The sequence below is a fragment of the Spodoptera frugiperda genome, chromosome 10, assembly GCF_023101765.2.
Source record: "Spodoptera frugiperda isolate SF20-4 chromosome 10, AGI-APGP_CSIRO_Sfru_2.0, whole genome shotgun sequence".
Classification (NCBI taxonomy): Eukaryota; Metazoa; Arthropoda; class Insecta; order Lepidoptera; family Noctuidae; genus Spodoptera; species Spodoptera frugiperda.
Window position 1 is genome coordinate 516,459 of NC_064221.1, and position 27,047 is coordinate 543,505.

The 27,047-nt window shown below is 39.6% G+C and overlaps 1 protein-coding gene across 6 annotated transcripts in view; it reads left to right on the forward strand.

Moving 5' to 3' along the window:
- The window catches only part of LOC118277426 (protein 4.1 homolog), a 74,078-nt gene extending 47,278 nt beyond the window's left edge, over positions 1-26,800 (forward strand). The window contains exons 4-19 of one of the 6 annotated variants that reach the window (XM_035596207.2): positions 34-150; positions 639-822; positions 1,252-1,404; positions 1,741-1,926; positions 2,373-2,545; positions 8,323-8,423; positions 11,218-11,301; positions 12,208-12,304; positions 12,608-12,672; positions 12,966-19,940; positions 20,150-20,374; positions 21,105-21,203; positions 22,405-22,491; positions 22,878-23,003; positions 23,380-23,490; positions 23,983-26,800. In XM_035596207.2, coding sequence (XP_035452100.2) covers positions 34-150; positions 639-822; positions 1,252-1,404; positions 1,741-1,926; positions 2,373-2,545; positions 8,323-8,423; positions 11,218-11,301; positions 12,208-12,304; positions 12,608-12,672; positions 12,966-19,940; positions 20,150-20,374; positions 21,105-21,203; positions 22,405-22,491; positions 22,878-23,003; positions 23,380-23,490; positions 23,983-24,054 — 8,855 coding nt within the window. In that variant the 3' untranslated portion in view covers positions 24,055-26,800. Of the gene's footprint in view, positions 1-33; positions 151-638; positions 823-1,251; positions 1,405-1,740; positions 1,927-2,372; positions 2,546-5,741; positions 5,872-8,322; positions 8,424-11,217; positions 11,302-12,207; positions 12,305-12,607; positions 12,673-12,965; positions 19,941-20,149; positions 20,375-21,104; positions 21,204-22,404; positions 22,492-22,877; positions 23,004-23,379; positions 23,491-23,982 lie in introns of those variants that run through there. The other 5 variants (XM_035596209.2, XM_035596208.2, XM_035596210.2 and 2 more) reach the window with 5 other exon arrangements.
- Positions 26,801-27,047: the final 247 nt, after the last annotated feature.

Here is a 27,047-nt window from a genome sequence, read left to right on the forward strand (position 1 = left end):
TACAAATCATTTATTGTTCTTTTGTGTTTCCAGACGAACCGTGGTCCGTGCGGTTCTCAGTGAAGTTCTACCCGCCGGAGCCAGCACAGCTGCAGGAAGAACTCACGCGGTACCAACTTGTGCTGGCTGTCAGGAAAGACTTGCTTGAAGGTCAGTTGAGTTTAAAAAAAAAAAAAGTTGGGTTGATAGTTATCGATTAGCAATAAAATAATCTGTTTATTGATATTTTAGGAAAGCTTCCTATTAATTGAAGCATTCTGATAGTGATAGAGTAAAGATTATTTTTGTCTATTTCACTTTTGTGGGACTTTAAGATAAACTAGCTACTTCCGCGCGGTTTCACCCGCTCTACTTGGCACCTACTGGTCATAGCGTGATGTTTTATAGCCTATAGCCTTCCTCGAAAAAATCCATCACTAAAATAATTATTCAAATCGGACCAGTAGTTTTGGAGATTAGCGCGTTCAAACAAACAAACAAACAAACTCTTCAGCTTTATAATATTATTATAATTATAATATTAGTATAGATTTATCCTACCTAGTCGGAGATAAATAAAGTTATCTTACTTAGTTACTTCATAAGTTTGTCCTGATAACTACAATGGAGTATTAATCCTCACTACCTCCTCCACCCAGGTCGGCTCCCATGTTCGTCAGTGACGCACGCGCTGCTGGCGAGCTACCTGCTGCAGTCGGAGCTGGGCGACTACGAGGCGTCGGAGTCGGGCGCCGCGCTCTGCAAGCAGCTCAAGCTCGTCCCCGCCTCCGCCGCCACGCCCGACCTCGAGGAGAAAGTCATCGAGCTGCATAAGACGCATAGGTATGGCTTTATAAGCTAAGTAGTACTGTAATGGTCCTTTCCAGCATTCCCCTTTTTCTAAATTGCCAAAAGGTTGTCAATGTATAACGTGCAACTCCTCTGGTGTTGCGGATGTCCATGGGCGTCTTTTACTTACTTTCAAGTTAGCCGTTTGATCGCTTACCGAACTATCCCATTAAAAAGATAGAAAAGTATAGTAAAGTCAGTCAGTAATCATGGAGAATAAGGCAATATAACGTCTGTTATAGAGTTTTATTGCAGTTTTCATTTAAAGTCTAAGCGAATTGTTAAAGTACTAGTTTACAAAGCGTGTCTTTCCAACGCTACGCCGTTTACGCCAACATTGTACACAATAAAAAAGTAAAGCATAATATTTCTTATAAACTTTCTATCCATAAACAGTTTTTATAATTACCCAACTGTTCACAGAGGTCAGACGCCAGCGGAAGCGGAGCTGAACTACCTGGAGAACGCGAAGAAGCTGGCGATGTACGGCGTGGACCTGCACCCCGCCAAGGACTCGGAGAATGTCGACATCACGCTCGGAGTCTGCTCCTCGGGCCTGCTCGTACATCGGGAGAAGTGAGTCCATGTTCAATAATAGCCACACTCAATAAACTCTGGAACTATCTGGATTTTTACAGAAATCAATCTTCATTTAAAGATTTACTGCCGTACTCCGCGACATTTAAAGGTTACTTACCAGCCCTTAGCAATTGTTTTCGAAACAAAATCGTTACTAAGGAATAGTTTAAGTAACCATTTAATGTTTCTGAGTGCGGCAGTTTGAGTCTACATCGGTTAATTTCGATCGTATCGTAAGAAGTGAACATTGTATTAAGTTTATGAATTGTAATAGTCCATAGTTCAGTTTAGTTTAGTTTGTAGAGTATACATTGAAAACTAACCTCTTTCCAGACTACGTATCAACCGGTTCGCGTGGCCAAAGATCCTGAAGATCAGCTACAAACGTCACAACTTCTACGTGAAGCTGCGGCCGGGCGAGTTCGAGCAGTTCGAGTCCACGGTCGGGTTCAAGCTCGCCAACCACCGCGCCGCCAAGAAACTCTGGAAGACTTGTGTTGAACATCATACATTCTTCAGGTAAGTGTAGGCTTGCCTTGGATGTTATAATAAATTATTTCATTTAAAATCTTATTTGGGTTATGTGACACATTTTGTTGGAGGTAACTCGACTAGTTTCATACCATGGTAAGGGTTTATAGTCATTAGCAGCATTGCGTGACGAAACGACACGGAAATCATCGTACAGCTAACTGAAGTTACAGAAGTCAATTCACTTAAGATCGATCGATATTTCGTCTTTATTTTAAGAATGAAATAATCCTTATTGTTGTATTTAATGCTGTTCCAATTTAGGCAAGCCTCTCTGTAGCAAAATACAAAAGTAAGCCGTAACTAAATATTACGATCAGAACGATATTTAGATTCAGAATAGACTATCAAAAGTATCAATAGCTTTGCTCTGCATCTCAATCAATAGTTCTGCAATATTGTCGTGTATTACAACAAGTTACGCCTTCCCTCAGACTGATGTCCCCGGAGCCGGCGCCGAAGAGCTCCTTGTTCCCGCGGCTGGGGTCCCGGTTCCGGTACAGCGGGCGCACGCAGTACGAGTCGCGGAACGCCGCCCCGCAGCGCGCGCCGCCGCACTTCGCGCGCACGCTCTCCAACAGGAAGCTGTCCTCGCGCAGCATGGACGGTCAGACCCTTTACTTTACTATCTAATCATTTGAACACATCTGCATCAAAAAAAAAAAAACACAAAAATTAAAAAAAAAAAAACGAAAGAACCTTGATCATAAGAAACGATAATTCTTAGTAGGAGGCAAACTAGCTAACGAGTAATCTGATGTTAAGCAATCAAACCTCCAAACCTGCAACACCTGCAAGCCTATAGCACTAGTGGAGTTACAACTGGTCTTTTTGAGATTGGGAATTTAGAAATTGTGGATGGAAGAGGAAAAAGTAGGGTGCCCGGTATCCTCGCTCAAATGACGAAACATAACGCAAACGTTATCTCACTCCAGTTTTAAAAAGAATTACGCTCTTACTACAACAACCCCCACAACACAGTTGAGAAAATAGTCTAATTACTTCACCTAAAATTAATTACTCATCCGTCAACCCGTAGCCAATGTCTTCATAATCCCCCGAAATAATAACGTCATCAGTTCAAAGAAATAATTGAACATTGTTGACAAAAGAAACACTGCCAACATGACTAGGTACTGAGATTTGATAATGACTATATTTAAATGTTACTTCATTTTACCGAGACTGAAGTGAAATCTCTCTCGAGTCGGTGTGCGGTGTGTAAGCGCCTGAAAATTGTAGTGATGCGTTTTATGACTCGCGTTGACGTCAACTTTTATATTGTTGGACATCACCGCGAACATCTTGGCTTTACTATAAAATAGAACTAAAGAAATTGCTAACACTTAAAAATCGTTGCCACCTTTTCGCGAATAACTGAAAAACGGCTGAATCAATTTTATGCAGTTTTCACCAATCTATGAAGTACTAGCAATCGTGGTCGTTTCGCCACCAATAATTTTCCAATCTTTCCTGAACTTCTTTGCTATAAACCTCAAGGAGCCCGAGACCTTTCCAACGAATGCAAAACCATGGAAATCTGTTCGTGCTTTCTGGAGTTATAGCGTCAGGAAGGAAACCCGTCTTATTTTCATCTATGAAGTATTATAGGGAAAGGTTTAAGTGAATTCGTAAAATATCTATATCAAGCCTATTGTATAAAACATATTACGAGTCACGGCCAAAACAATAGCGTGAATTAAACAAGCGTCAATGTACTTGTGCCGGGGTGCAATGGTGACAAATTGTGGTGTGACCTTGTGTGACGTCCCGCCGTGGCATAGTTGACTCATAAACTGTCACTCTGCCAAACTGATGCAGCGGATGACACTATGTACTAGGTGGTCATTGATGTTTAACTTTAAACTTGGAATTATTAAAGTAGCTTTTCTGGAGATGATCTTGGAAGTAATTGTTAAAAATGTGATGTAAGACTTCTCTAAAGTAAAGTATGTGACAATAGTCAACCAATCTCTTTTTTTAGAGGTGTTATAGTATGTTAGTATAGCATTAGCAAGCTGACTTTTTGGCCAGTGTTAAATAAAGGAAAACCTTAATATGCTTTAAACTGTTTACTGTCGTACTCAAAGACATTTAATGTATATTCCTTAGTAACGATTTTAATCTTAGCTATTGTTTTCGGAATATAGTCATCAGAATCATATAATGGTTACTTAACCCAGTGGTTATTCAACTATATGATTATGAATAGACTTTACAGCTCCTAAGCACCGTATGTGATGATCAAAATCATTATTTTTATTACTAAATCATTAGAGATGGTGATTCATGGGATATATAAATGGGTCAGTGTCTATAAATAAAAAAAATATATTAACATAATACAATAAATATCACACCTGCTACACATACCCTAATTTCACAATACCATGAAATAAAATTACCCATTGGCGCCAAACTGATTCTATACTATTTTTATTACAACTAGCTTTATAAAGGGAAGCAGTGAATCATACAACGTTCAGAAATCAATAGAAATAGGCCACTGTTAGTTATTCAACGCATTTATTTATATACCTGATGTTATAGCAGGCTATTCTGTATTATGATAGATCTTGTTATAGCATATTTTGAATGTAAAAATAACATAACAATCCATCATGAGTCCGTCTCACTAACATCAGTTTTACAGTATATTTTCAATATAAGAGATTTAGTAAATATGTCGTAAGTGCTGATTTATTGAGATAGGATAGAGTTAGGTATTTTTATATGTTATTTACTAGGCAGATAATATTGTTCAGTAAAAGTTTTATTAATCTATTTTATTTAATCATCTACGGGTGCTGTGAAACTAGTTAATTAATTAAATTTTACGATTTACGTTTGTCGCGATAACTCGACTAGTTTCAAACCACACTGGGGACTCGTATTCATGAGCAGCCACGTGATCTGACTAACTTGCGATGTGGCAGTGATTTGTCATCTGTTAAAACTAATTATTTACTAGTAACGTAGTTAAAGTGGATTTTTGTGTGTATAAATAATTTTTACATTAACTTAAAAAAAAAAAAAAAATTGAATCTACAATTTGGGCCTAGTAATATCCCACCGGCTAACAGATGTACATATTTCCGAACTGTTTAGTTATGATGAATAACAGCTTGAGTGATGCGTGTTGGGTTCGAGCCAAACATATCAGTAATTCAGTACTAAACATTGCACGCAGCATTGAGTATGGAAACATGAAGTTATCATCAGTTTTTTTACCCTACCATAATGATGATTGTGGTTCTAGGATTTGAATTTTGTGTGTGTTTGTAAGCTGCCAGATTAATAAATATAATTTGTGAAATTAGGTGTCTTGTAGTGTCATGTTGTCTGTTCGTTATCAACTTACTCTTAACTTAGCTAAAGTTACTGAATAAATTTTTATGCAGTTACAACTCTTGTAGAGATTTATACTCATTCATGATATTTATCGTACTACCGGTGAAGCTTCGAACTTAGTTAATTTAGTAAAGAATTAGAAGTTTCACATTTCTGCCCATAATTCGAAGAACTAAAGTACAATTTTAACTGCACGGTTGGTGCGCAACGTGTAGCGGGTTCGATTTCCGCCACGGAGCAACTCTTGTTTCGGGTCTGGATGTCATGTGTATGTGAACTTGTATGTTTGTAAACGCACCCACGATACAAGAGAAAATGATTGTGGTGCAAGGTTCTGTGCATAATCCGAAGAATTATAGATAATAATTGCAATTTGGCTACCACAATGTTCTGCATGGCACTCTTCCACATAAAACTGACGCAGCATCCACAGCAGATCATAGTACGGAGTATGAAGTAGTAGTTATTAATACAGAGGCGCGGTCAGACGCGGCGTGTAAACAGACCAGTACTCTCGGCCACTCGGGGCGGTACAGCGAAACATGGTGTTCGGGGATTGCTGGAGTAACACTTGCACTTCTGGTGGGTTTACTAGTGGTTAGTGATTTAGGAGTTAGAAATGTGTGCAGTGATTTTTTGTGTGTGGTTTTGTTATGATGGGAGTGTTTAGTGGCTCTGATGGATTGGAGTAGTTGGAGTCTGGTTTTTACGGTTTGAATTGTTGCGGTAAAGTGATAATTTGGTCAGATATTTTTTTTTCTGAAAAATTTGACTGAGCTTCGTTTTACCATTTAATTTTTTACTACAAGAAAAATAATTTTATTAGTAAAACACTGTGTACTTAGAGGTAATATTTTTTAATAATATTCGTATCAAAAAATCACAGCGGATAAAACAAAACTTCAGCGACTGACCCCGTGAAGTTATTTAATTAGAATTATATACAAGATTATTTTATCGTAAACCTTACTCATACTCCTCCGATACAAAAACATTAATATTTAACGTCATCATCATAGTTTCTGTCCACTGCTGGAAATAAACCTCTCCGATGACGTCTATCGCTGGACGTAGGCCTCTCAAATAGCCCTTACTGTCAAAAATTCAGCGATAAAAAAATCGCAACTCCCTTTGAAGTACAAAGTTCCAATGTTTCAATTAGCTAACACATAACGTATGTGCGGTATTCGTGATTGTTATTACCGGAGCGGTTGCCACGCGTAATGTGTAAACATGGAGGATTTATTGCGCACCCACTCCTACTACAACGTCTCTACTTAAAGTATTCACACTCGCACTACATATTTATATACTGAGGTAAACGCTTAAACTTTCTGGTTGTTTATTAATCAGCGCCTTGTTGTCTAGGTGGTAGGGAGCTTCTGTGTAGGTAATTATTTATATTGTTAGGGATTCTTCTCTTAAAGCCTTGGTAGAAGTCTGTCTATATACCCTGTTGTAGTGTTGTCCCACTGTTAGAGCCTGTTTCACCACCTTCATATATGTGCCCGATAAACTTAAGTGACAGATAGTTATACAAATTACGTTCTTAATTCCAAGTTATCTGATACATACAGGCTATCCAGACATTGTGAAACAGGTCCTTAAGTTTAAAATAAACTGATATTTACATATTTTATATATACCTGTATATACCTGTGACAGTTTCATTTAATTCAATAACTACCGTGAAATAATTACTCTCATCTTAAATATGAACTCCCATAAAATCATAATTTATTGCAACTTAATTTGTCCGTTTCTGATTGCATCCGGCGTATTGCAATAAGCTTGCCAATAAACATGGTGCATTAGTCGTATGACTGACAAATTAAGGAACTGAAGATCAAGCTCAATGGCGTGCCAACGAGGTTGCCTATCATTATCAGTGGATGGAAAAATCCTGATTATGATGAATGAAATAATAAGTAAAGTTCTCACCTCACTAATTAATACCATGACAGACTCCCTAAAGATTTTAACTATAGTAAAACAACATCATCGGCCTATTTCCGTCCTAGGACATAGACCTATTAAATGAAGTACACTAGCCTATAATAAATAGGTTTAAAGTCCGTTACAGTAACCTAAATTGGCAGTTTTATAGTCCGGCTATGTAAACACTAGACTGTCTAGGTGTCTAGGCATTCTAGGACTCGGATAGCGTCATACTCTGTATTTAGGCGTGACGTTTCACAGTGTGTATGTAAATAGTATTAGTAAATAGTTGATAATTTGTCATAATTTTATAAGGTTTTGTGGTATTTTTATTACTCTTTTTGGAGTTCCATTTGTGTATCGTTTTCGGTTTTGGTATGTGTTTGATGATTGTATGTATTTGATGTTGATGAGTGTGTGTAAAATATCTTATGTATTCTGTTGTCAGATCAGATTGAAGTTGTGTTGATGTCGACTTAAACTTTAAAATACACAAATGTAGGTTACTCTCCACGCACAAACACAATTATTAATTCTCAGTACGATCCCATTAATCAGTGAATGTATTTCATTCAGCTGATTGGTTGTGATAAACATGGCGAGCCAAACAATTGCATCCTGGGGAAGTGTACCAATAAACAATAAGATGCAGGAACTATAACTTATATTATTTGATGTTGCAAGAAGCGTGTAGCTCCTAGAATTTAATTTGCGTAATAATTTCAAGTGAATGAGATGAAAGAACTTTCTATGAAAATTTTATTGATTCTTATAATATAAATGAGTAAGAGCTAGGCGGCTGTAGCGTGATCCATACATTGTTGTTCTTTGGTCTGAAGAGGAAGAGGTCTGATCAAGTTTATTGTTTGTGTATAAGTTAAGATTTGTGTTTACAAAACCAACCTGACATATGGCCAATTTCAATAACCTATCTATCTGTAGATTTACTTACTGGAGATTCAAATTTGACATAAGCTCCATACAAAATGTGTCAAAATTGTATTTATAGTAAGTAAATCTACAGATAAATAGGTTATTGAAATGATCGATCAGAGAGTTAATAGATGATACTAACCTTCCACAATTTGTCCACAGCGTTGGCAGCCGGGGAGAAGGATGATTCGATGCCACCGGACGCGGCCAAGCGCCACACCATGCCGCCGCAGCCAGCGCCGCGACCCACCATCAAAGACAAGGTAACGCACCTACACTAGCACCCCAAACACACACACACATTGATGTTAACCACATTTGTATACTATACAGCATGTTTGTAAAACAATAGGGTTGACAAACAGTTTATTTTTGTGTGTGGAAATTATTTTGCAACAGAATGTAACTCGGGCTATTAAAACGCCCAATCGAGAAAAACAAAAAATCTTCCTTGATTTGTGATGTATAATAAATGTATCTGAAACTGTTTCAGTTGTGTGTGCAAATGTGCATAATTAAAACGTAACACGATTTTCTCTTTATGTTTGCTCTTTTTGAGTAATCATATCATTTGTTTATTAAAAAAAATCCGCAACAGAGGAAACCATAAACATTAATTTGATTAGAAAATGAAGTAGATGTACCGAGAATCAAAGATTGCATCAAAACCAGATGTTTGGCAACCCTAGAGATGCATTCGGTTCGATGTTTAGTCTTCAAAAGTGCATTAATCTCCAGACTTTATACATATTTTTTGTACTTTTTAAATAACTTTTCCACAAATATATAGGAAACTGAACGCATCTCAAAAATAAAAGGTTATGTTAACATTTTAATGTTAATGTAACTTCATACATTTAGTGTTTAACAAAAACTATTGTGATTAACAGTCTGATAGCACATACTACATGAAGGTTGCGAAATACGACGAATCTTGCGATGATCTCAACGTCTCTTAGCATGAATAATATTATGTGTAACTACTATAAAATTCAATTACCTATGTACGCTTAAGTCACCACTTAGAAAACTAACTTATAACATAGTAACTTTAATCTAGACGCGCTCAACGGGCTTGCCACCCTACATGGGACTTACAACATAGATTGTGAAAAGTGGGTGTACATTGTTGTAATGTGCACCTCTGTCTACCCCATCGGGGATAAAAGGCGTGACGATACGATCAAGACACGCCACTACTGCACGGTTTCTCTTGATCGTGGCGTGATATTTTATGGCCTATAGATTTTCTCAATAAATGATCTATTCAACACAAAAATAATTATTCAATTCGGACTAGTAGTACCGGAGATTAGATCAGTCAAACAAATAAATAAATAAACTCTTCAGTACATATTAACTAAAGATTTTCAGATCGTAATGTGTAAAATCTAAATTAGATCATAGTTTGAAAGTGAAATATCAATAACCACATTTACGATTACGCTACATACAAAATAACACTATGACTAACATACATAGACATTTAAATAGTGCTAATAAAACCACAGGTGAGTTTACAGAGTAAACTTCAATATTAGTCATCATAACTAGATGGGACGTAGATAATGTTTATTTTAAATAACCTCCAACTGACTTACAACGTTAATAAGTAAGATTCGTCTAGTTTTTACAAGTATTGTTATGTATGTATGTGCTATCAGACAAACTACATGATTATATTTACATGTCGCAGCCAACTAGCGTAATAAGGCATTTAACTATCGGCCTGAAATACTAGCTGTTTGGTTGAATGGCTGAAATTCTCGTTCAGCCCTTCAGTTGTAGGATCATTTAAATGTATGTTGCTACCAGAATGGTAGGTTAGGCTAACTCCGATCCCATAGAGCAACGCGGATCTCGTACCGAGGGTCCGCGTTGCTCTAATGTTCGATCCATACAAAAATTAAGAGTTACGGATACTTTACTCCGATATAATTCATTAAACAGGCTAGGCGTTCAATTGAATGGCTTAGTAAGTTAGTTGGCGGCGACATAAACATAAAACTTGTATTTAGACCGACCCAACATATAGAAGGCATGGTGATATCATACCATAATAGAAAATATACTAAAATAGCACGACCTGGCGTCATTTACGTCTCGTAAATTAAGCTCTATACACTATAACAGGGATGGACAACCTTTGGCATGCAACGTAATACTTTGGACACATTCCTGATCTCATATAAAGAAGGCAAGGCACTTGGAATGTCATAGGTGTTCAATGACCAGTGTCCAGGAAGGTAAACCTACCTCAATCTGTAAATTTCCAATGGATTTTCGACTTTATATCAAAACAATAAAGTTTAAATAATAACTACGGGTTTGTTGTACCTGTTTATCGTTTGAAGCGTTCATGGTACCAATAGTTTATAGTATAAAAGGTCAATATTATTTTCTTGATCATTTATGGCCAATATAAAAAATGTTTATAAAAATGGTATGTATGTATAAAGGTTCGCCATCCCTGGCCTATAAGAATCATTTGACACAGTTTCCGCACTCTCATTACAGCGAATATTACGGTCAGTCAGTTTATTAGTGAATTACGCCCGGTCAACGTACGACTACTAACAATATATATTATAAACACTCGACTCGATACTAATGCCATACCTAGTGTTTCTTCGTTTTCATCTCTCTACTAATCTCATGTTTCATTGTAATTCATGTTGCCAGATTTGTAGCTTGAAATTAGGTCTTATTTTTGTTCAAGAGGCAAAATATGGCTTTTGATACCCTTAGAACCTAGTATGTTTTAAATTTACTTTTGCCTTTGATCTATTACCTAATATATACCTAATTAGTCTAGATCTAAACATAGGGATATAAATAAAATATTTCTTAAAATGTGTAGCTAGAGAATGGCTGCACTGAATTAGATCGTGCTTTAATAGATTTTAAATAAAAATCACATTAACTCAGGGCGCGTTTTTGGTAATAAATTTAACAAATTCGCGTATTAGCAGCGCCTACAAAGTAACGTAGGGCAATAGGCACACATCTGGCAACATGTGCACGTACTAACGGGTGAGTGTACACGCGGCCGGACAGCTGCGGCGGCGCTCGGGCGGCACGGCCAGCGCCTCGTCCGCGTCCTCGCTCGAGGGGGAGTACCTCGCCGACAAACACGACAAGGTGCTACACACACACCCACTCCCACCATCTCCCACCATCTTCTACCGACTCCCACCTGCAACATTCACTGCCCCGTCTTTCTGCCCTTCCCACTTTGAGCTTGTTCGTATACAAAGCGTAATTTAAGTGTATTGCCGGATTATTGCAGGCGTATTGCAAGCGTATTGCAGGCGTATCGCTAGCGTATTGCTCAGAGCAAAGTGTAATGTCGCATTTTAAGATATACGTGCCCATTTTGTTCTTGTTCTACGCTCTTTGTAAAGATACGCTTTGTATACGAATGACCTAATACTCGCTTCAGTAGCTTGAAAATTGGAAATTATTTTACAAATTGTATATCGTCGTAGTTTTGCTAATAGTATTTTATATTTTCAACCAGTTATTTGTAAATTCAAAACGATAAAATTGGCTTTATGTATCAGCTCTCCTGTCGCTGTTGTTAATTATCTAAATTCGAACGCAAATTCGTGCAAATAACTGTAGTTTTAAAATACAATACATACAATTTGCCTCATAACTTTGACGGAGCTTATTAGACAGATTTATAGGCATAGATGTTTCTCAATTTTAATAATTGTATATGTAAAATTCATACAATCATGTTTTTTGAGGATAAAACCTAACTGTATCCCGCCTTTCACACATTCCTTAACAGTAATCTGATTACTTTAGTAGTTTCTTCAATCCTTTACTTTATACTCTACCTATTTTTATCTATTTATACTCTTGCGTTCACTATCTTTATTTCATTACTTCTATCATGCATTCTCATTTATTGTATATTATAAATACCGCTTACAATACAGAAGCTTACTTTATCTATTCAAATTGTACATATAAGAACCCAAAAGTCATATAAAACTATAGTATATAGTTAATTTAAAATGTTTCTCCATGTGTTTGTAGAAGCCACCTCCAGGCGCGGTGAAGGTGATGCCCACAGCGCCTCCAGACAAGAAGGATGAGAAGAAAGTCTTGGAGCAAAGGAAACCTGCTGAAAATGGTGAGTCTCATCATCATAATTGTATTCTTTAACTCTTAACTGGAACATGTTTTTGTTTTGGACATGCGATAATCTCAAACAAGCATATTGGAAAACGTCTAGTTAGTAAAAACTTCGCCAATGTTTGTAAACAACATTTTTGTGTAATTACTGTCTGGTCGTCAGTATGCTTTCTGGAATGTTGTATTTGTATACACTTGGTTTCTCTCCTCATTTTTCCCAGAAACGTAAACAATCTCAAACTACTAGTCTAATATTAATCAAGCCGACGATATAACTAAACGTGTGGTGTGCTCGTTCCAGGTACAGACACGACCAGTGATCCCGGCATCACAAACAACGTCGACACCACTCCTAAGAAGTCCAAGGTGAGTGTTGTGTGTACAGCATCAATACCGCAATATTATCTCAATGTTCATACAAGCAAGAATGGTAGACTCAAAGCATTTTATCAACTCTGTGATGTCGACAATAGTAGATATTAGTGTATCATACAATTTCAATGTAAATATGAATGTTAGCCCAGCAATTAGACATGCGTGCATGTTGCATATGCAATGTTTCCTATTTTATTCGCGGCTGTGTAAGTCAGTTGTACAACGAGCACTGTTATACTTTTGTTAATTTTTATTTTTTGTTTCACCCCTCCCTTTTCCCAAAGACCGGAGGATTCGGACTGTTCGGTGGTAGAAAGGATAAGTCGCCTAAAGAAGAAAAATCACCCAAAGATAAGTCTCCAAAAGAAAAATCACCGAAAACGAAAGATAAGGTCAAAGACCCGAAGATTAAAGTGGCCGCGCTTGATACGTCCAATGACAGTTCTAACCTCGATAGTTCACTTGACAAGAGCCCCACGAAGGGCGACGACAAACCTTCGTTCACTAAACCGTACGAATACACTGACACTGAGAAGAGCCCCACACGCACCAAACCATTTATCCAAGGTGCCTTCAGTTACGAGAAGGAGCCAATATCTGATGAGAAGCAACGGGCTTTAGATGACAGCCAAAGCCCCACGACCAGAAAAGCTGGCCTCGCTTTCAACTACGCTCCTGGCGAAGATAAGAAGGTTGCTGAAAGCGCAGAGAAGCGCAAAACACCAGAAGATCCAAGCAAGCTTAAGACGCCAGGACTGGATTACGTGCAGTCGGCAGCTCTGAAGGAGCAAGCTAAGAACTTAATAGATCCCACTCTAGCTTTACTCGACTCTGAAAGATCGCACCATGAAGCGCCTGCAGCCTTACCTGTGGTTGCAGCTAAACCAGACAACGAAATCCAAGTGGTCATCATCACTGGTCGCTACAACCCTAAGTCTAAGAAACTAGATGATGCAAATGGCACCATCTTGGTCACCAAAGGCACGCTGAACAAAGCCAATGGCAAAATTCAAACAGATAAAGAACTTATCAATACGAAATCTGGACAAGTCACCTACACAGACCCTGCTACAGGCAAGCAAGAGGTCAAGAATGGGCATGTGGACAAATCAGGACACATACTTTTCACCTCTGGGGTTATTGACCCTAAGACAGGTAAGATTGATCCAACGTTGGCTCAACAGTACTGCTTCGTAGAAAAATCCGCTGACAAAGTTGGAGCTAAACCTGGCCGTGAAGTCGACTTAGTTGTTATCACTGGCAAGTACGACGGTAAGAACAAGAAACTCGATGCGTCGCATGGACATGTAGACGTTTCTAGAGCCGTTGTTGGTCCAGACGGTAATGTTGCCTCAAATTACGGTGTTATCGACCCAAGAACAGGCAAGATTAATTATATTGATCCCAAATCTGGCAAAGAAGAACCTAAACAAGCTTACGTTGACCAGAAAACTGGAAACATTTTGATTACTACAGCTGTTGTGGATCCAAAATCTGGCAAGGTCGACTCCTCGCTTGGCCAGCAGTTCAGCATTGTAGAAAAGGATGCGACCAAAGCAAACCGCGAAGTCAGACTAGTGGTTGTTACTAGCAAATACGATCTTAAGACAAAGAAATTAGAGCCCACATTCGCTCATGTAGACTCAGTCAAGGGAGTTCTGAGTGGAACCGATGGTAAAATCTACACAGAATATGGTACCATCGATCCAAGAACTGGAGAAATTGTTGTCACTGATTCTAAGACTGGCAAGCAAGAGACCAAACATGCAACAGTCGATCCCAAGACTGGAAACATTCTGTTATTGTCCGGAGTTGTAGACCCAAGAACTGGACAGTTGGACACTACGCTGGGACAACAGTACAGCGTTGTCGACAAACCTATCGATACCTTTGCTAATTGCTCTGGAAAAGAAGTCCAGGTTGTTGCCATCACAGGCAAATATGATTCTAAGGGCAAGAAGTTAGATAATCCCAACGGATTCATTGAAACTTCTCGAGCTATCATCAGCGACAAAGATGCCAAGGTCCACTCAAACTTCGGAGTACTGGATCCCAATAATGGCAAAGTTTACTTCACTGACCCCAAAACAGGTAAACGTGATTCCAAACAAGCCACAGTTGATCCTAAGACTGGAAGCTTCATACTTACATCTGGAGTCATTGACCCTAAGACGGGCAAGACTGACTCGTCTCTAGCACAACAATTGACAGTGGTCGACAGGGATGCCCCTAAAGGCATCCCCGAAAGATATGCCAATTTAGTAATCGTCACATCTAAATATGATCCTAAACACAAGAAATTGGACATCACCAATGCGCATGTCGACAGCTACCCAGGTAAATACGACAATAATGACACAGTCCACACTGACTTCGGTGTAGTCGATCCGGCCACCGGTGAAATAACTATCACTGACCCAATCACAGGCAAGCAAGAAGTAAAGAAGGCCGCCGTTGATCCTAAGACTGGCAATTTACTCCTTACATCAGTTGTTGTTGATCCTCAGACTGGTAAGGTTGACCCTACATTAGGACAACAAATCACAGTCGTAGATAAACCCAAGGACACATTCCCATCAGTAGCTGGAAAGGAAGTACAGCTCGTAGTGATTACTAGCAAATATGACTCGAAATACAAGAAGTTGGACAGTCCTAACGGACATATTGAGACGTCACGAGGTGTCGTTGCCGCTGACGGCAAAGTTCACTCGAACTTCGGCGTGATTGACCCGAAATCTGGCAAAATGGAATACGTCGACCCTAAAACCGGCAAGCAAGAACTCAAACAAGCAGTTGCTGATCCTAAGACTGGTCATTTGATCGTTTCTTCTGGAGTTGTAGACCCGAAGACAGGAAAAGTTGACTCTTCCTTAGCTCAGCAGTTCGCCATCGTTGACAAAGATAGAGTGGCACCTGAACGATATGTCAACCTCGTTATTGTCACATCTAAATACGACCTTAAGAACAAGAAATTAGACCTCACTAATGCGCATGTCGATAGTGTACCTGGAAAGGTAGGTGCAGATGATAAAGTGCACACAGCGTTTGGTATTGTTGACCCGAGCACTGGAGATATCGTAGTGACTGACCCAGTTACAGGCAAGCAGGAGGTTAAGAAAGCTACAGTGGACCCCAAAACTGGCAATCTTCTCCTTACGTCATCAGTGGTTGATCCTGTATCAGGACATGTTGATCCTACGCTAGGACAACAGATCAGCGTTGTAGACAAACCGAAAGACAGTTTCGCTGCTGTGCCTGGTAAGGAAGTACAGCTAGTTGTGATCACCAGCAAATACGATCCGAAAACTAAGAAACTCGACAATCCCAATGGTCATGTCGAGACATCACGAGGTATCATCGCCGCTGATGGAAGAGTACATACCAATTTCGGTGTCATTGACCCGAAGACTGGAAAGATTGAGCATGTTGATCCTAAGACCGGTAAACCAGAGACTAAACAAGCCATCGCTGATCCACAGTCAGGACATTTGATTTTAGCTTCTGGAGTGGTCGACCCCAAAACAGGAAAGACCGATTCGAGCCTTGCGCAGCAGTTCTCAATTGTAGACAAAGATGCTCCTAAAGAGAGATACGTTAACCTGGTTATTGTGACAACTAAATACGATCCTAAGAATAAGAAACTAGACCTCACCAACGCTCATGTAGACTCAGTGCCCGGAAAGATCGGCGCTGATGGCAAAGTGCATACCGAATTCGGTGAAGTGGACCCAACTACTGGCGATATCATCGTTAAAGATCCAATCACTGGAAAACGTGAGACTAAAGTGGCCACCATTGATCCCAAGACTGGTAATCTCCTTTTGACTTCAGGAGTGGTTGACCCTCAAACTGGTCAAGTTGATCCCAACTTAGGACAACAGATAAGCGTTGTTGACAAACCTAAAGACACCTTCACGCCAGTTCCTGGCAGGGAAGTTCAGTTGGTCATCATTACTTCGAAATATGATCTTAAGAATAAGAAGCTCGACAACCCTAACGGTCACATTGAGACCTCAAGAGGTATTGTTGCCGCTGATGGTAGAATTCACACCAACTATGGCATAATTGATCCGAAGACAGGAAAGATCGAACATGTTGATCCTAAGACAGGCAAACATGAGACGAAACAAGCCGTGGCTGATCCTGGCGTAGGTTTCAAAACAGGCAATCTTCTGATAACCTCTGGTGTCGTAGACCCGAAGACCGGAAAACCAGACTCTTCGCTCGCTCAACAATTTACGATTGTCGAGAAAGAGACGAAACCTGTCGAAAGAGAGATTCATCTCGTCATTATTACCACGAAATACGACCCGAGGAGTAAGAAGATTGATCCTAGCCAGGGTCATGTCGACACTATCAGTGGTGTGCTTGGAGCCGACGGAAGGATTCGTACAGCTGTTGGAATCATTGACCCTGCGACTGGAGAGATCGTCGTTACTGACCCTAAGACTGGCAGACAAGAAGTCAAGCGTGCTCAGGTACACCCTGAAACCGGACACATGGTTATTTCAAGCAATGTAGTCGATCCCCAAACTGGAAGAGTTGATCCTTCATTGGTGCAACAATACAGCATTGTCAACAAACCGGTCGTGCCCTTCACGAAACCAACTTCCAAGGGTGAGGTGCGTCTGGTTATCATCACCAGTAAATACGATCCTTACACCAAGTCGGTGGACGCTAATGCAGGTAACATTGAAGCTGCTAAGGGCTACGTCAGCGCCGAAGACGGCAAGATTCACACAGATTTTGGAATTATCGATCCAAGATCTGGACAAATCCTCTACAAAGACCCAATAACTGGCAAACAAGAGCTGAAACAGGCTGAAATTGATCCTAAGACAGGAAACTTGATAATAACTACCGCCGTAGTAGACCCCAAGACTGGCAAAGTAGAGCCCTCGTACGCGCAGCAGTTGAGCATTGTTGATAAGCAAAATGTGTTGTCTAAAGTAGCGCCAATAACACAGAGAGCTAGCGTGTCCCCCGCCAGGCAGGTCCCGTCGCCTGTAAAGACCCCGACCCCCACACCAGTACAGACACCGCTGCAATCTCCCGTCCGTACATCATCACCCATTACCAGCTACGCTCAGAAATCATCACCACTCACACCGACAGCTAAATCACCTGTCAAGCCGACTTCAGCACCTCCAGAACCACCCAAGAGGAAGATCGTTAAGATCATGGTTGTCTTCACAAAACTCGATCCTAAGACTAAGAAGCCTGATCTTCATACTGCTGAAGTGGAACATCTAACTGGAATTCTTGATCCCAATGGATTGATCGAAACTAAGTACGGTGTAATTGATTCTAACACTGGTAACATTGTTATAACTGATCCTGCTGGTCAGAAGCAGACCCGTGAAGGCTACGTATTAACTGAAACTGGTCAAATCTTCATCAACTCAGGTGCAATTGATCCCAAAACAGGTAAACTCGATCCTAATCTAGGCATGATCCTCAGTGTTGCTAAACAAGAAGATCCAGTAGTCGAAATCACGACAATTACTGGACCCATTGATCCTAAGACAGGTAAAGTAGACATTGATAAGGGCACAGTCGAGCACACGAAAGGTAAAGTTGACGCTGAAACTGGTCACATTTCCACGAAATACGGTGTCGTCGATCCCTCAAATGGAGTCATATTTGTTACAAATACCTCAGACGCTAAAGCTGTCCACATTGATGAGAATAATGGCCTCATTACTATCAAAGGTGTCGTAGACCCGAAGACAGGCAGACCTGATCCTAACCTTGGACAGGTTATTGTTGTCGGTACTCATATCGACCCAGTGGTTGAAGTGACCACATTTGTTGGAAAACTCGACACCAAGAAGGGACTCATCGAACCCAAACATTCACTAGTAGAAAGCAGCACAGGTCAAATCAATCCTGACAATAACAAAATTGACACCAAATTCGGACAAATCGACCTTGTCAAGGGTACTGTTACGTACAATGATCCTAAGACAGGCAAGTTTGAAAGCAGGGAACTTAAGGTTGACCCAGTCACTGGTCAGTTCTTACTGAAGACTGGGCAGATCAATCCTAAATCTGGAAAGCCGGATAAGGACGTCGCCAGAATGATTTGCTTGAGAATCATAAAGAACAAGATTGATCCCGTGTCTGGCAAACAAATTGTATCCAACGATCCCAAGAACGTTAAAGTTGATCCTAAGACCAACCAGATTTGGATCGCTGGACCCAAAGACCCAGTATCTGGCGAAGTCATTTACACAGCCGGCCAAGTCGACCCTGTCACCGGTTACATCATCACAATTTACGGTCGTCTCGATCCCAAGACTGGCGTTATCGTCAGAACGCAAGATGTTGACAAGTCACTCATCAAAGTCGACCCAGTCAATGGACAGATCTACACCGCAACTGGAGAAGTTGACGAAAACAACCAACCGCTATACTCTGCATCACAAGTCGATCCCAGTACTGGCGAGATTTACACCAAACTTGGTAAAATCGATCCCCAGACGGGCAGGTTGATCATCATCAAGATCTATATCATCACACAGAAAGACGACAAGGGAAGAGTCAAGGAAGTCGATCCCAAGGAGTGCACCATCGATGAAACGACTGGAAGAATCATCACGACGAAAACAGTGTATTTGTACCAGATCATTGATCCAATCACTGGAGAAACTATCGACGTCGACCCCGATGACCCGAGGTTGAAGGGCGCGCGCACAACTGTCACACAAACCATGACGTTGTCTGGCAAGATCGACCCTGTCACGGGCAGGATTAAAACGGAGTACGGAGATATCGACCCCGACACTGGCGATATAGACCCCAGCACGGCCGTCAGAGACCCCGTCACCGGACAACTCATTCTCCACTACTCGCAAATTGATCCCTCACACTTCGAAGACAAGAGTGGAAACTACACGATAGAGAAAGAAACACAAGACTTGCCGGCCAACATCGACATACAGACCGTGAACACGCACAAGTTCTCCACTTTCGGCAAGGACGAGAGTCCGCTGAGAGGAGACGAACCCAAGACGTTCACTGAGTACACGACGAGCGAGCACATACGGCACCAGGGCTACGTGTCGTCATCCACTCCTCTATCCTCCAAGATCCCGGTTTCACAGCGCTCTAAGAAGACGCCGACCCCTCCCGTCGTGGTGAAGACCACCACCAAACAGCTCCTGACGAAAAATGACGAGGGCGTCACACACAATGTGGAACAGGAGGTGGAGAACCTCGGCACCGGCGAGGTCACCTTCTCCACACATACCAACAAGGTGCGTTTCATTCTCATTCTAAATTTCCAATAACCGGCACTCAAGACGCCACCCTGTTTTATTTTTCATGTCGTTTTCTTTTTTAATTATTTTGTACAGCGTGTGGCCTAATTTTTTTTTCTTATCGTTTTTCCAATTCACGGCTTACGTAGTATCAATGTTAGATTTCTGTGTACATAGTAAATGCATGCTAGTCTAACCCTAACTAGGCGGAAAGCCTTGAGCCGATGGAGGGTCCCGGCAAGAGCCCGTACGTGACGGCGCGCGCGGTCACCACGCGGACCGCCACCACCCACCACGATCTAGATACCAAGGCCAAGACGCAGCAGATGGAGGAGAAGACGGTGGCGCACACGCTCACCTCGTCCGCCACCCGGCAGGAGCAGCGCGTGGTCACGCAGGAGGTCAAAACCATGGTGACTACTGGCGACCAGGTACCGTCATGACATACTTACTCTGGAAGGCATTCTCATTGTTTTAATAATTCAGTCATTAGCATGTTACTGGAGTTTTGTTTCATGATTACTTTGAGTTTTGTTTCTATGATTTCTCCACTTAATTTTTCATTTGATGTTTTTTTTTTATTTCGCTTTACCATGGCAGCCTTTTTGACACGCGAAAGTGCTGTTTTTTTTAAACGCTTGAAACTGGCGAACGCTTTGACAGCGCTTAGCAATGCTTCGAAAGTAAAAGAAATATCACGCGTGGAAGCATGATGTTATCGCCGCTTGGCACCAAGTAGGCGGATTATAAACGAGTTAAAGCAATAAAGATAATTATATAAAAAAATTATGAGAGAATTAATAAGTGTAATGTTAAAAAGCTGTCATCTTATTTTGATTGCATGTTGAACTTTGTTCTAATTACATTTTTTTCTTTTTCCCCAATCCCATACCTACATCGAACGGACATGACCTGGTAATGCATCTAAACAAACTCTAAACCGGCATGACATTACTAAACTATTCAATCCTCACATTATGTGGTAACACCACTGACTCCCACTCTAAACATAACACCAACAATGTGATAACTTCGCCAACATTTGGCAAACACCATTCTGTGGTAATTCACCAACATTGGTTGACACGATCATGTAATAACTCACTGGCTGTTGTGTGGCCAATACCATGTACACCACGAACGCTGGCGGTCGTCGAGCAGCTAACTAGGCGCGGGTCCGAGTCCTCGCTGAGCAGTGGTGACTCGGGCACTCCCATCGACTTTGACGAAGGAGCCGGTGAAGGACATTACTACGTCACGGTGAGTGTGAAGCGCTGACAGCGGTTTTATCGCACAGTTACACAAGTACGCTGAAGCGCTTTATTGTCAATTGTCATCGTATAAATACTTAAAAAGATAGTATTTTAAAATTAAAAGGTTTTTGAGCGATATTAGAATTAATTAATATAAATTGTAACAGGTCTTTATTATCAGAATTGGCAATTAATTACAAATTCCAGCTCTACACGCAGTGTTGGGGGTGGGCACCGATAGTTCACTATACAAATTGTACAAGTAAATAATACAGCACTATACTGTTTACTGATTACTATTGAAGTGTAACTAACTTGTTATATATTTATTTATGTACTTTCCAGGGTAGAGTAGACGATAGTCGTATGTGTGTTGTGTTTATAGACAATTTAAGAATTTTGATTCCCTTTTAAAAATATGTATGTTTGTTCCAATAATTTGAATGTTTAGCATGAGTGTGTGTGCATGTTGCATTGTTTAACGTTTTGTGATTGTCCGATGCATCTTTTATTATATATTTTTTTGTATTATTATTACACACAAGGTATAGTACAGGTTTTATTATTATTTATATTCCAGACCTATTTTGTATTTTTATTTATTTATTGTTATTTTATTAATTTTGTATTACTTCTTATTTAAAAGAAGAATAATACTTTTTATATCCAACTACTCATCATAATATCAAGATTATGTAATTTATGTAATATGATTATGTATCATATACTAAAGTAACCGTCACGAGAAGCTATAAATTATGTAAACAAACATCTTTTACTAAGTAAACATTTTATACTGCGAGATAATAATAACTTGAACATATTCAATCGACATGAAATATAGACGGGTTATATGAAAGTAACAACCTATTTAATTTAGTCAAATTATATTTTAACGACGCAAAGCGCTATCGTTTGTGTTTCTTGGTACCGGAACGCGTCCGTCGCAGGGATTGTAAACTATCGGGACGTCATTTTGAAATAAACAGTCATTCGAGTTTCGAATGCTTACGAGTTTCTTTCATTGCTTTGCATATATCGCGGATCTGGTTGTTATTGTTAATTTTGTTATTGTTTCGTTATCACTTTTTACTTTTACGTTGTGAACTCCTGAACACTTGTTTACAAAATTTATAGCTTCTCGTGACGGGGACTTTATACTATATAGCGTAAGTGCCATGTGTATATAACCTTGTGTGGTGGTACAGGAGCCGGGCTCATACAAGACGACGACGACGAGCACCGTGATGGGGAACGCGCCATTCGGCAGCATGGTGCACGGTGCTACCACTAGGGTGAGTCGTCACGCTTCTATATAGACATCCTATGTAGTTTTATTGTTATTACCTACTAGCTCTTATTCTCTGTGTATTGTATTTTAGAATTCAAGAAGACTGTTTATGTTGTTAAGACAAACAAACTTACTTCTAATAAAATAACCTCTTTGCGACTCCCATGTTATTCATATTAATCAAAACTTTAAACACCCGAGACTGCTGAAAAAATCATTAACACATTGAACGCTGCGGTGGTCACCGGTGACCGACTTTAGCGAAGGATTTGCCTTTAACAGTTTTCTATTGGCAGTCAAAGACTTAAATGTCAACAATAAATAGCAAAGCAACGCATTTCAAACTCTATTTACCACAAAATATAAAGCTGAATATCGCTTGTACGACAGACGAGTACGGGTCCGGTGGTGACGGAGCCGGTGGAGGTGACGGAGACGGAGGAGGTGCTGGCCGACGGCGAGGTCGTCTCCTCGCAGACCATCAGCTCCAAGACGCGCACCGTCGAGACTATCACCGTATGTATACTTATTTACATTCGAACAGTATTTTTTAGGGTGGGTATATAATACGAGCAGACTTACTTGATGGTTAGCAATCTGTCCTGCCCGTGAATATCCACAGCACCAGAGGCAGTACAAGTGTGGTGGGCCTTTGTGGGGTTAGGGGGTGCGTGACCGGCCTTTATGGGATTAGGGGGATTTGAGGATTGAAGATGAGAGTTGTCGCTTCGGTTTGGTCGAATGGTCGCTAGCGTGACAGCTGAGTGTACAAAGATCTTAAGTTCGATTATAACATGTGCATTTTTATCTTCTCAATTAAAATTATTTAATTAATTCTAGTTGTAAGAGGTAATACTCTAATGACTCTGTAACACGTTACGTAACATTTCAGTACAAGACGGAGCGTAACGGCGTGATCGAGACGCGTGTGGAGCAGAAGATCACCATCCAGTCGGACGGGGACCCCATCGACCACGACCGAGCACTCGCAGAGGCTATACAGGTAACATACGATACGCAGATACACATAAAATCTCATTTTGTAGGCGTCAGGTTCTTTTGTAAGTAAATTAAGAAATCAAAGTAAAACTAATGAATGATATGAGTGCTTACTCTTGAAACCATGAGGTTCTTTTGTAAGTAAATTAAGTAAACAATGTTTCAAGGTAAAGCTAATGAATGATCTGAGTGCGTACTTTTGAAACTAATGTCAATGCCAATACAATTTTAATCCATTAAAGTCTCAATAATTAAATTATTCTATGTCTGAACTATACAACCACAATCGCAGCTGCTAAAATGGTGTTCAGAGTGAGGAATAAAGCAAAACTCAATACCATTTAGTTCATTCAATACGTATACAGTAGGCGTTAGTGTTGTAACTTAAGAGTACGGAATTTTCACAATATCAATGTCGATCGATCGGAATTGGATTCCACTCCACATGGGATGCTCAAAAAACATATTATGACAAATTCTATTTTCAAATTTGCAGGAGGCCACAGCGATGAACCCAGACATGACAGTCGAGAAGATCGAGATCCAGCAACAGAGCACGCAACCCTAAGCTACAGCAACACGTTGCAACGTCCACCTCGAGACCCGGGCCTCGAACCCGGCCTGTATGTATATCTAGGTACATACCCTAGTTGTAAGCGATAACAATGCGAATATTAATCACTAAGTTATTTAAATACAAACATTTATATTGATTAATTAATAAACTGTTAATTATATTTAATATTTGATGTTGTCACGTCGTGCACTTTACGATATTCGGGCGAAGGGAGGGTCTAGTGGACATTGTGTCGATATACATTATTGTGTATAAGGAATGTTTAAAGTATCGATATCTCGGTATATCGAGTTTGTTACATCACAATGGCCCGAACAAAGTTGCGACAACTTGCAAATCGTCAAGTTACTCTTGTCACGTAGGTATACGGTATTCGACCGACTCGCCCTCGCCCTGGAAAATGCAATTTTATATTGTAAAATATTATCGATAAGTATTGCAGCATTTTTCTTTTTTATCATTAAGCTTAGGCTAAGGCATCCATAAAATCCGGACGGCATAGGGCTTCGTAGAGATATAAATGTTGCCATAGTAAAAAAATATAAAAGTGTTTTGTATTACTATATGAAAAAAATCATTTAATGCCTTGTGTTTGACAGATCTGGCTGGATATTTTCAAACGTGTGTAAGCGCAAGCGTATTGCTCAAATCATTTGTCTATTTAGCTTCGATATAGTTGGACGAGCAACTATCACTGCCAATGAAAGCTGTTGTAATCGTGGATATATTACCTCTCGTAGATTTTCTAAATTACAATCATGCTAGACTTAGCCTTAAACATTTAAATCACAATATAAAGCATCAAATTATTATATAACTTGTAGCATCCAGCCAGGTTGAGACACGAGCTAATTTTCTATAACGGAATAGCTTTAAAATATTGTCACACGAGTTAGACCACCGTTTTTAGATATGTAAAATACAAATTTATTAATTTTCTCCTCCCTTCTATTGGAAGTGTCGGTATACAATGTAGTGCGGGACTAATTGGTTATCTATCGATACACTTGCCACGGTTTACCGATACATCGATATCGATAAACTGTCGCAACACTATCGGGAACTACAGAAGTATATGTTATTAAAAAAGATATATTATTGACGTGTTGCTATGGACTATATTATATCTACGCGCTCGCTGCACTAGGCACGCGGTAGCTACTGTTATAATTATGGAGAAAATATCTTATGAAAAGCTTTTACGGCTTATTTATAATCATCAAGTGATATAGCGAATTTGTGTCGTGTGTGATTGCAATAAAGATTGTTTTAGAGTGGTTATGGAGAAAATATCTTATGAAAAGCTTTTACGGCTTTAAGATCTACGTAGGTGACTGCGCGCGTAGTGCAGCGAGCGATATATTTCACCATTAGGTGCTACTACTTAGGGTCTAGTGTTTACGTACGTTTGTATGTGGCCGGCGGCGGCCTCCGTTTTATATGTAATATTAGTTTGGCAGCTTTGGCTTGACGGACGGGAGGCACACTGGCACCTAGCTGCGTAGATATTATAATATATAACACAGATATAATGTTTGTTTGTTTCGTTATCTTGTAAAGATTGAGGCGCGTGCCAGTGCGTCTCCCGGGAGTGTAAACTAAGCTTAGTCGGTCAATGTTAGAGATTAGGGCCAGGCGAGCATTTGTTGCATTCGACAGTTCAGTGTGGCGGTAACGACGGACATTCCATAGTTCACAAACTTTATCTAGGAGTAAACGCTACATCATGACACAGAGTGTTTGTTTCTTTATTTTTGTCTTAAGATTATTTCTATACGGTCGCGACGCACTTTCCGAGCTTACGACACTATCTATCGCATGTATGAATATATTGAAACATCTTTTGTTAAGCAATTATGACACCTAAGTCCTTGTTATGTACAGTTGAAATAGTTTGCAATCGCACAAAACTCGTCCATTACGAAGCTCGCAGAGTGCACGCGACCGCTAAATAAGTTGGAATGATACTGATATTGTACAATTTATTATTATTACTATACTATAATATTAATATATTTCATACACGCTAGACGTAAACATTATTTTATATTAGAGTTAAGTTTTAAACACTGATTTAAAATCAGATTTTATATATCATGATAACAAATTGCTATATTTACCTGTTTTACTAAAATCATCTGTCCGGTGATGAGTTTCAAGTAAATGTAACAATTAATTATCCGTTTTTTTATAAATTTGACATTTTATTGTATTTAGTTCGCGGATGCTGTCAAATGATGGATTAAATGAAATTATTGAGTAACTAATGTTTGTCTATTACCTGTCTGATTCACGTTGGTATTGCGAGTGAAGCGTGAGGAACAAATACCGATAGAGTGAGGAAACTGAGGGTTTCATACTGTGTAGTTGTTTTATCGATGTTTGTTTCTTGTCCTGCACTTGATATTCTTCTTGTGTTAATTTATGGCTCTGACCGCGGCTGATGTTTTGAGACAGACATTGTTTTATTACATTTCCAAATACATACCTTTTTAACTTTACATACACATTCAATAGTATCTGTATATCGTCTAATTTCAGTTATAATAATTGATAAATAAACGGTCCTAATGTCTTATTTTAAATTTTGTTGGTTGTCTGTCTGTCTCATAACAACGGCGGCGAGTTCAGGTTATATTATATTTATTGTAGATGTTTATTTTTGTATCGAGTGGCCCTGCTCCGTAAGCGGTATCGAGGAGAGTTAGGTATTACAAATAAACAATGCTTTGTTTTATATCGGATTTTTATTTCATTCCTTATTTCATATATTTTGAATTTCAGGATATTTGCAGTATATATCATCAACATTAGCATAATGAATCAGTGAGGTCTTTACAAATTTCTATTAATTTCTGTTTATACAGACCTAGATAGGTTATGTAGACTGTTTTAAACTGTTTTTGAAATAGCTGGCTTATTCTTTTTTAACACGATAATAACAAATTGTAAATGAATACTCAACAAGAAGATATAATAAAGTA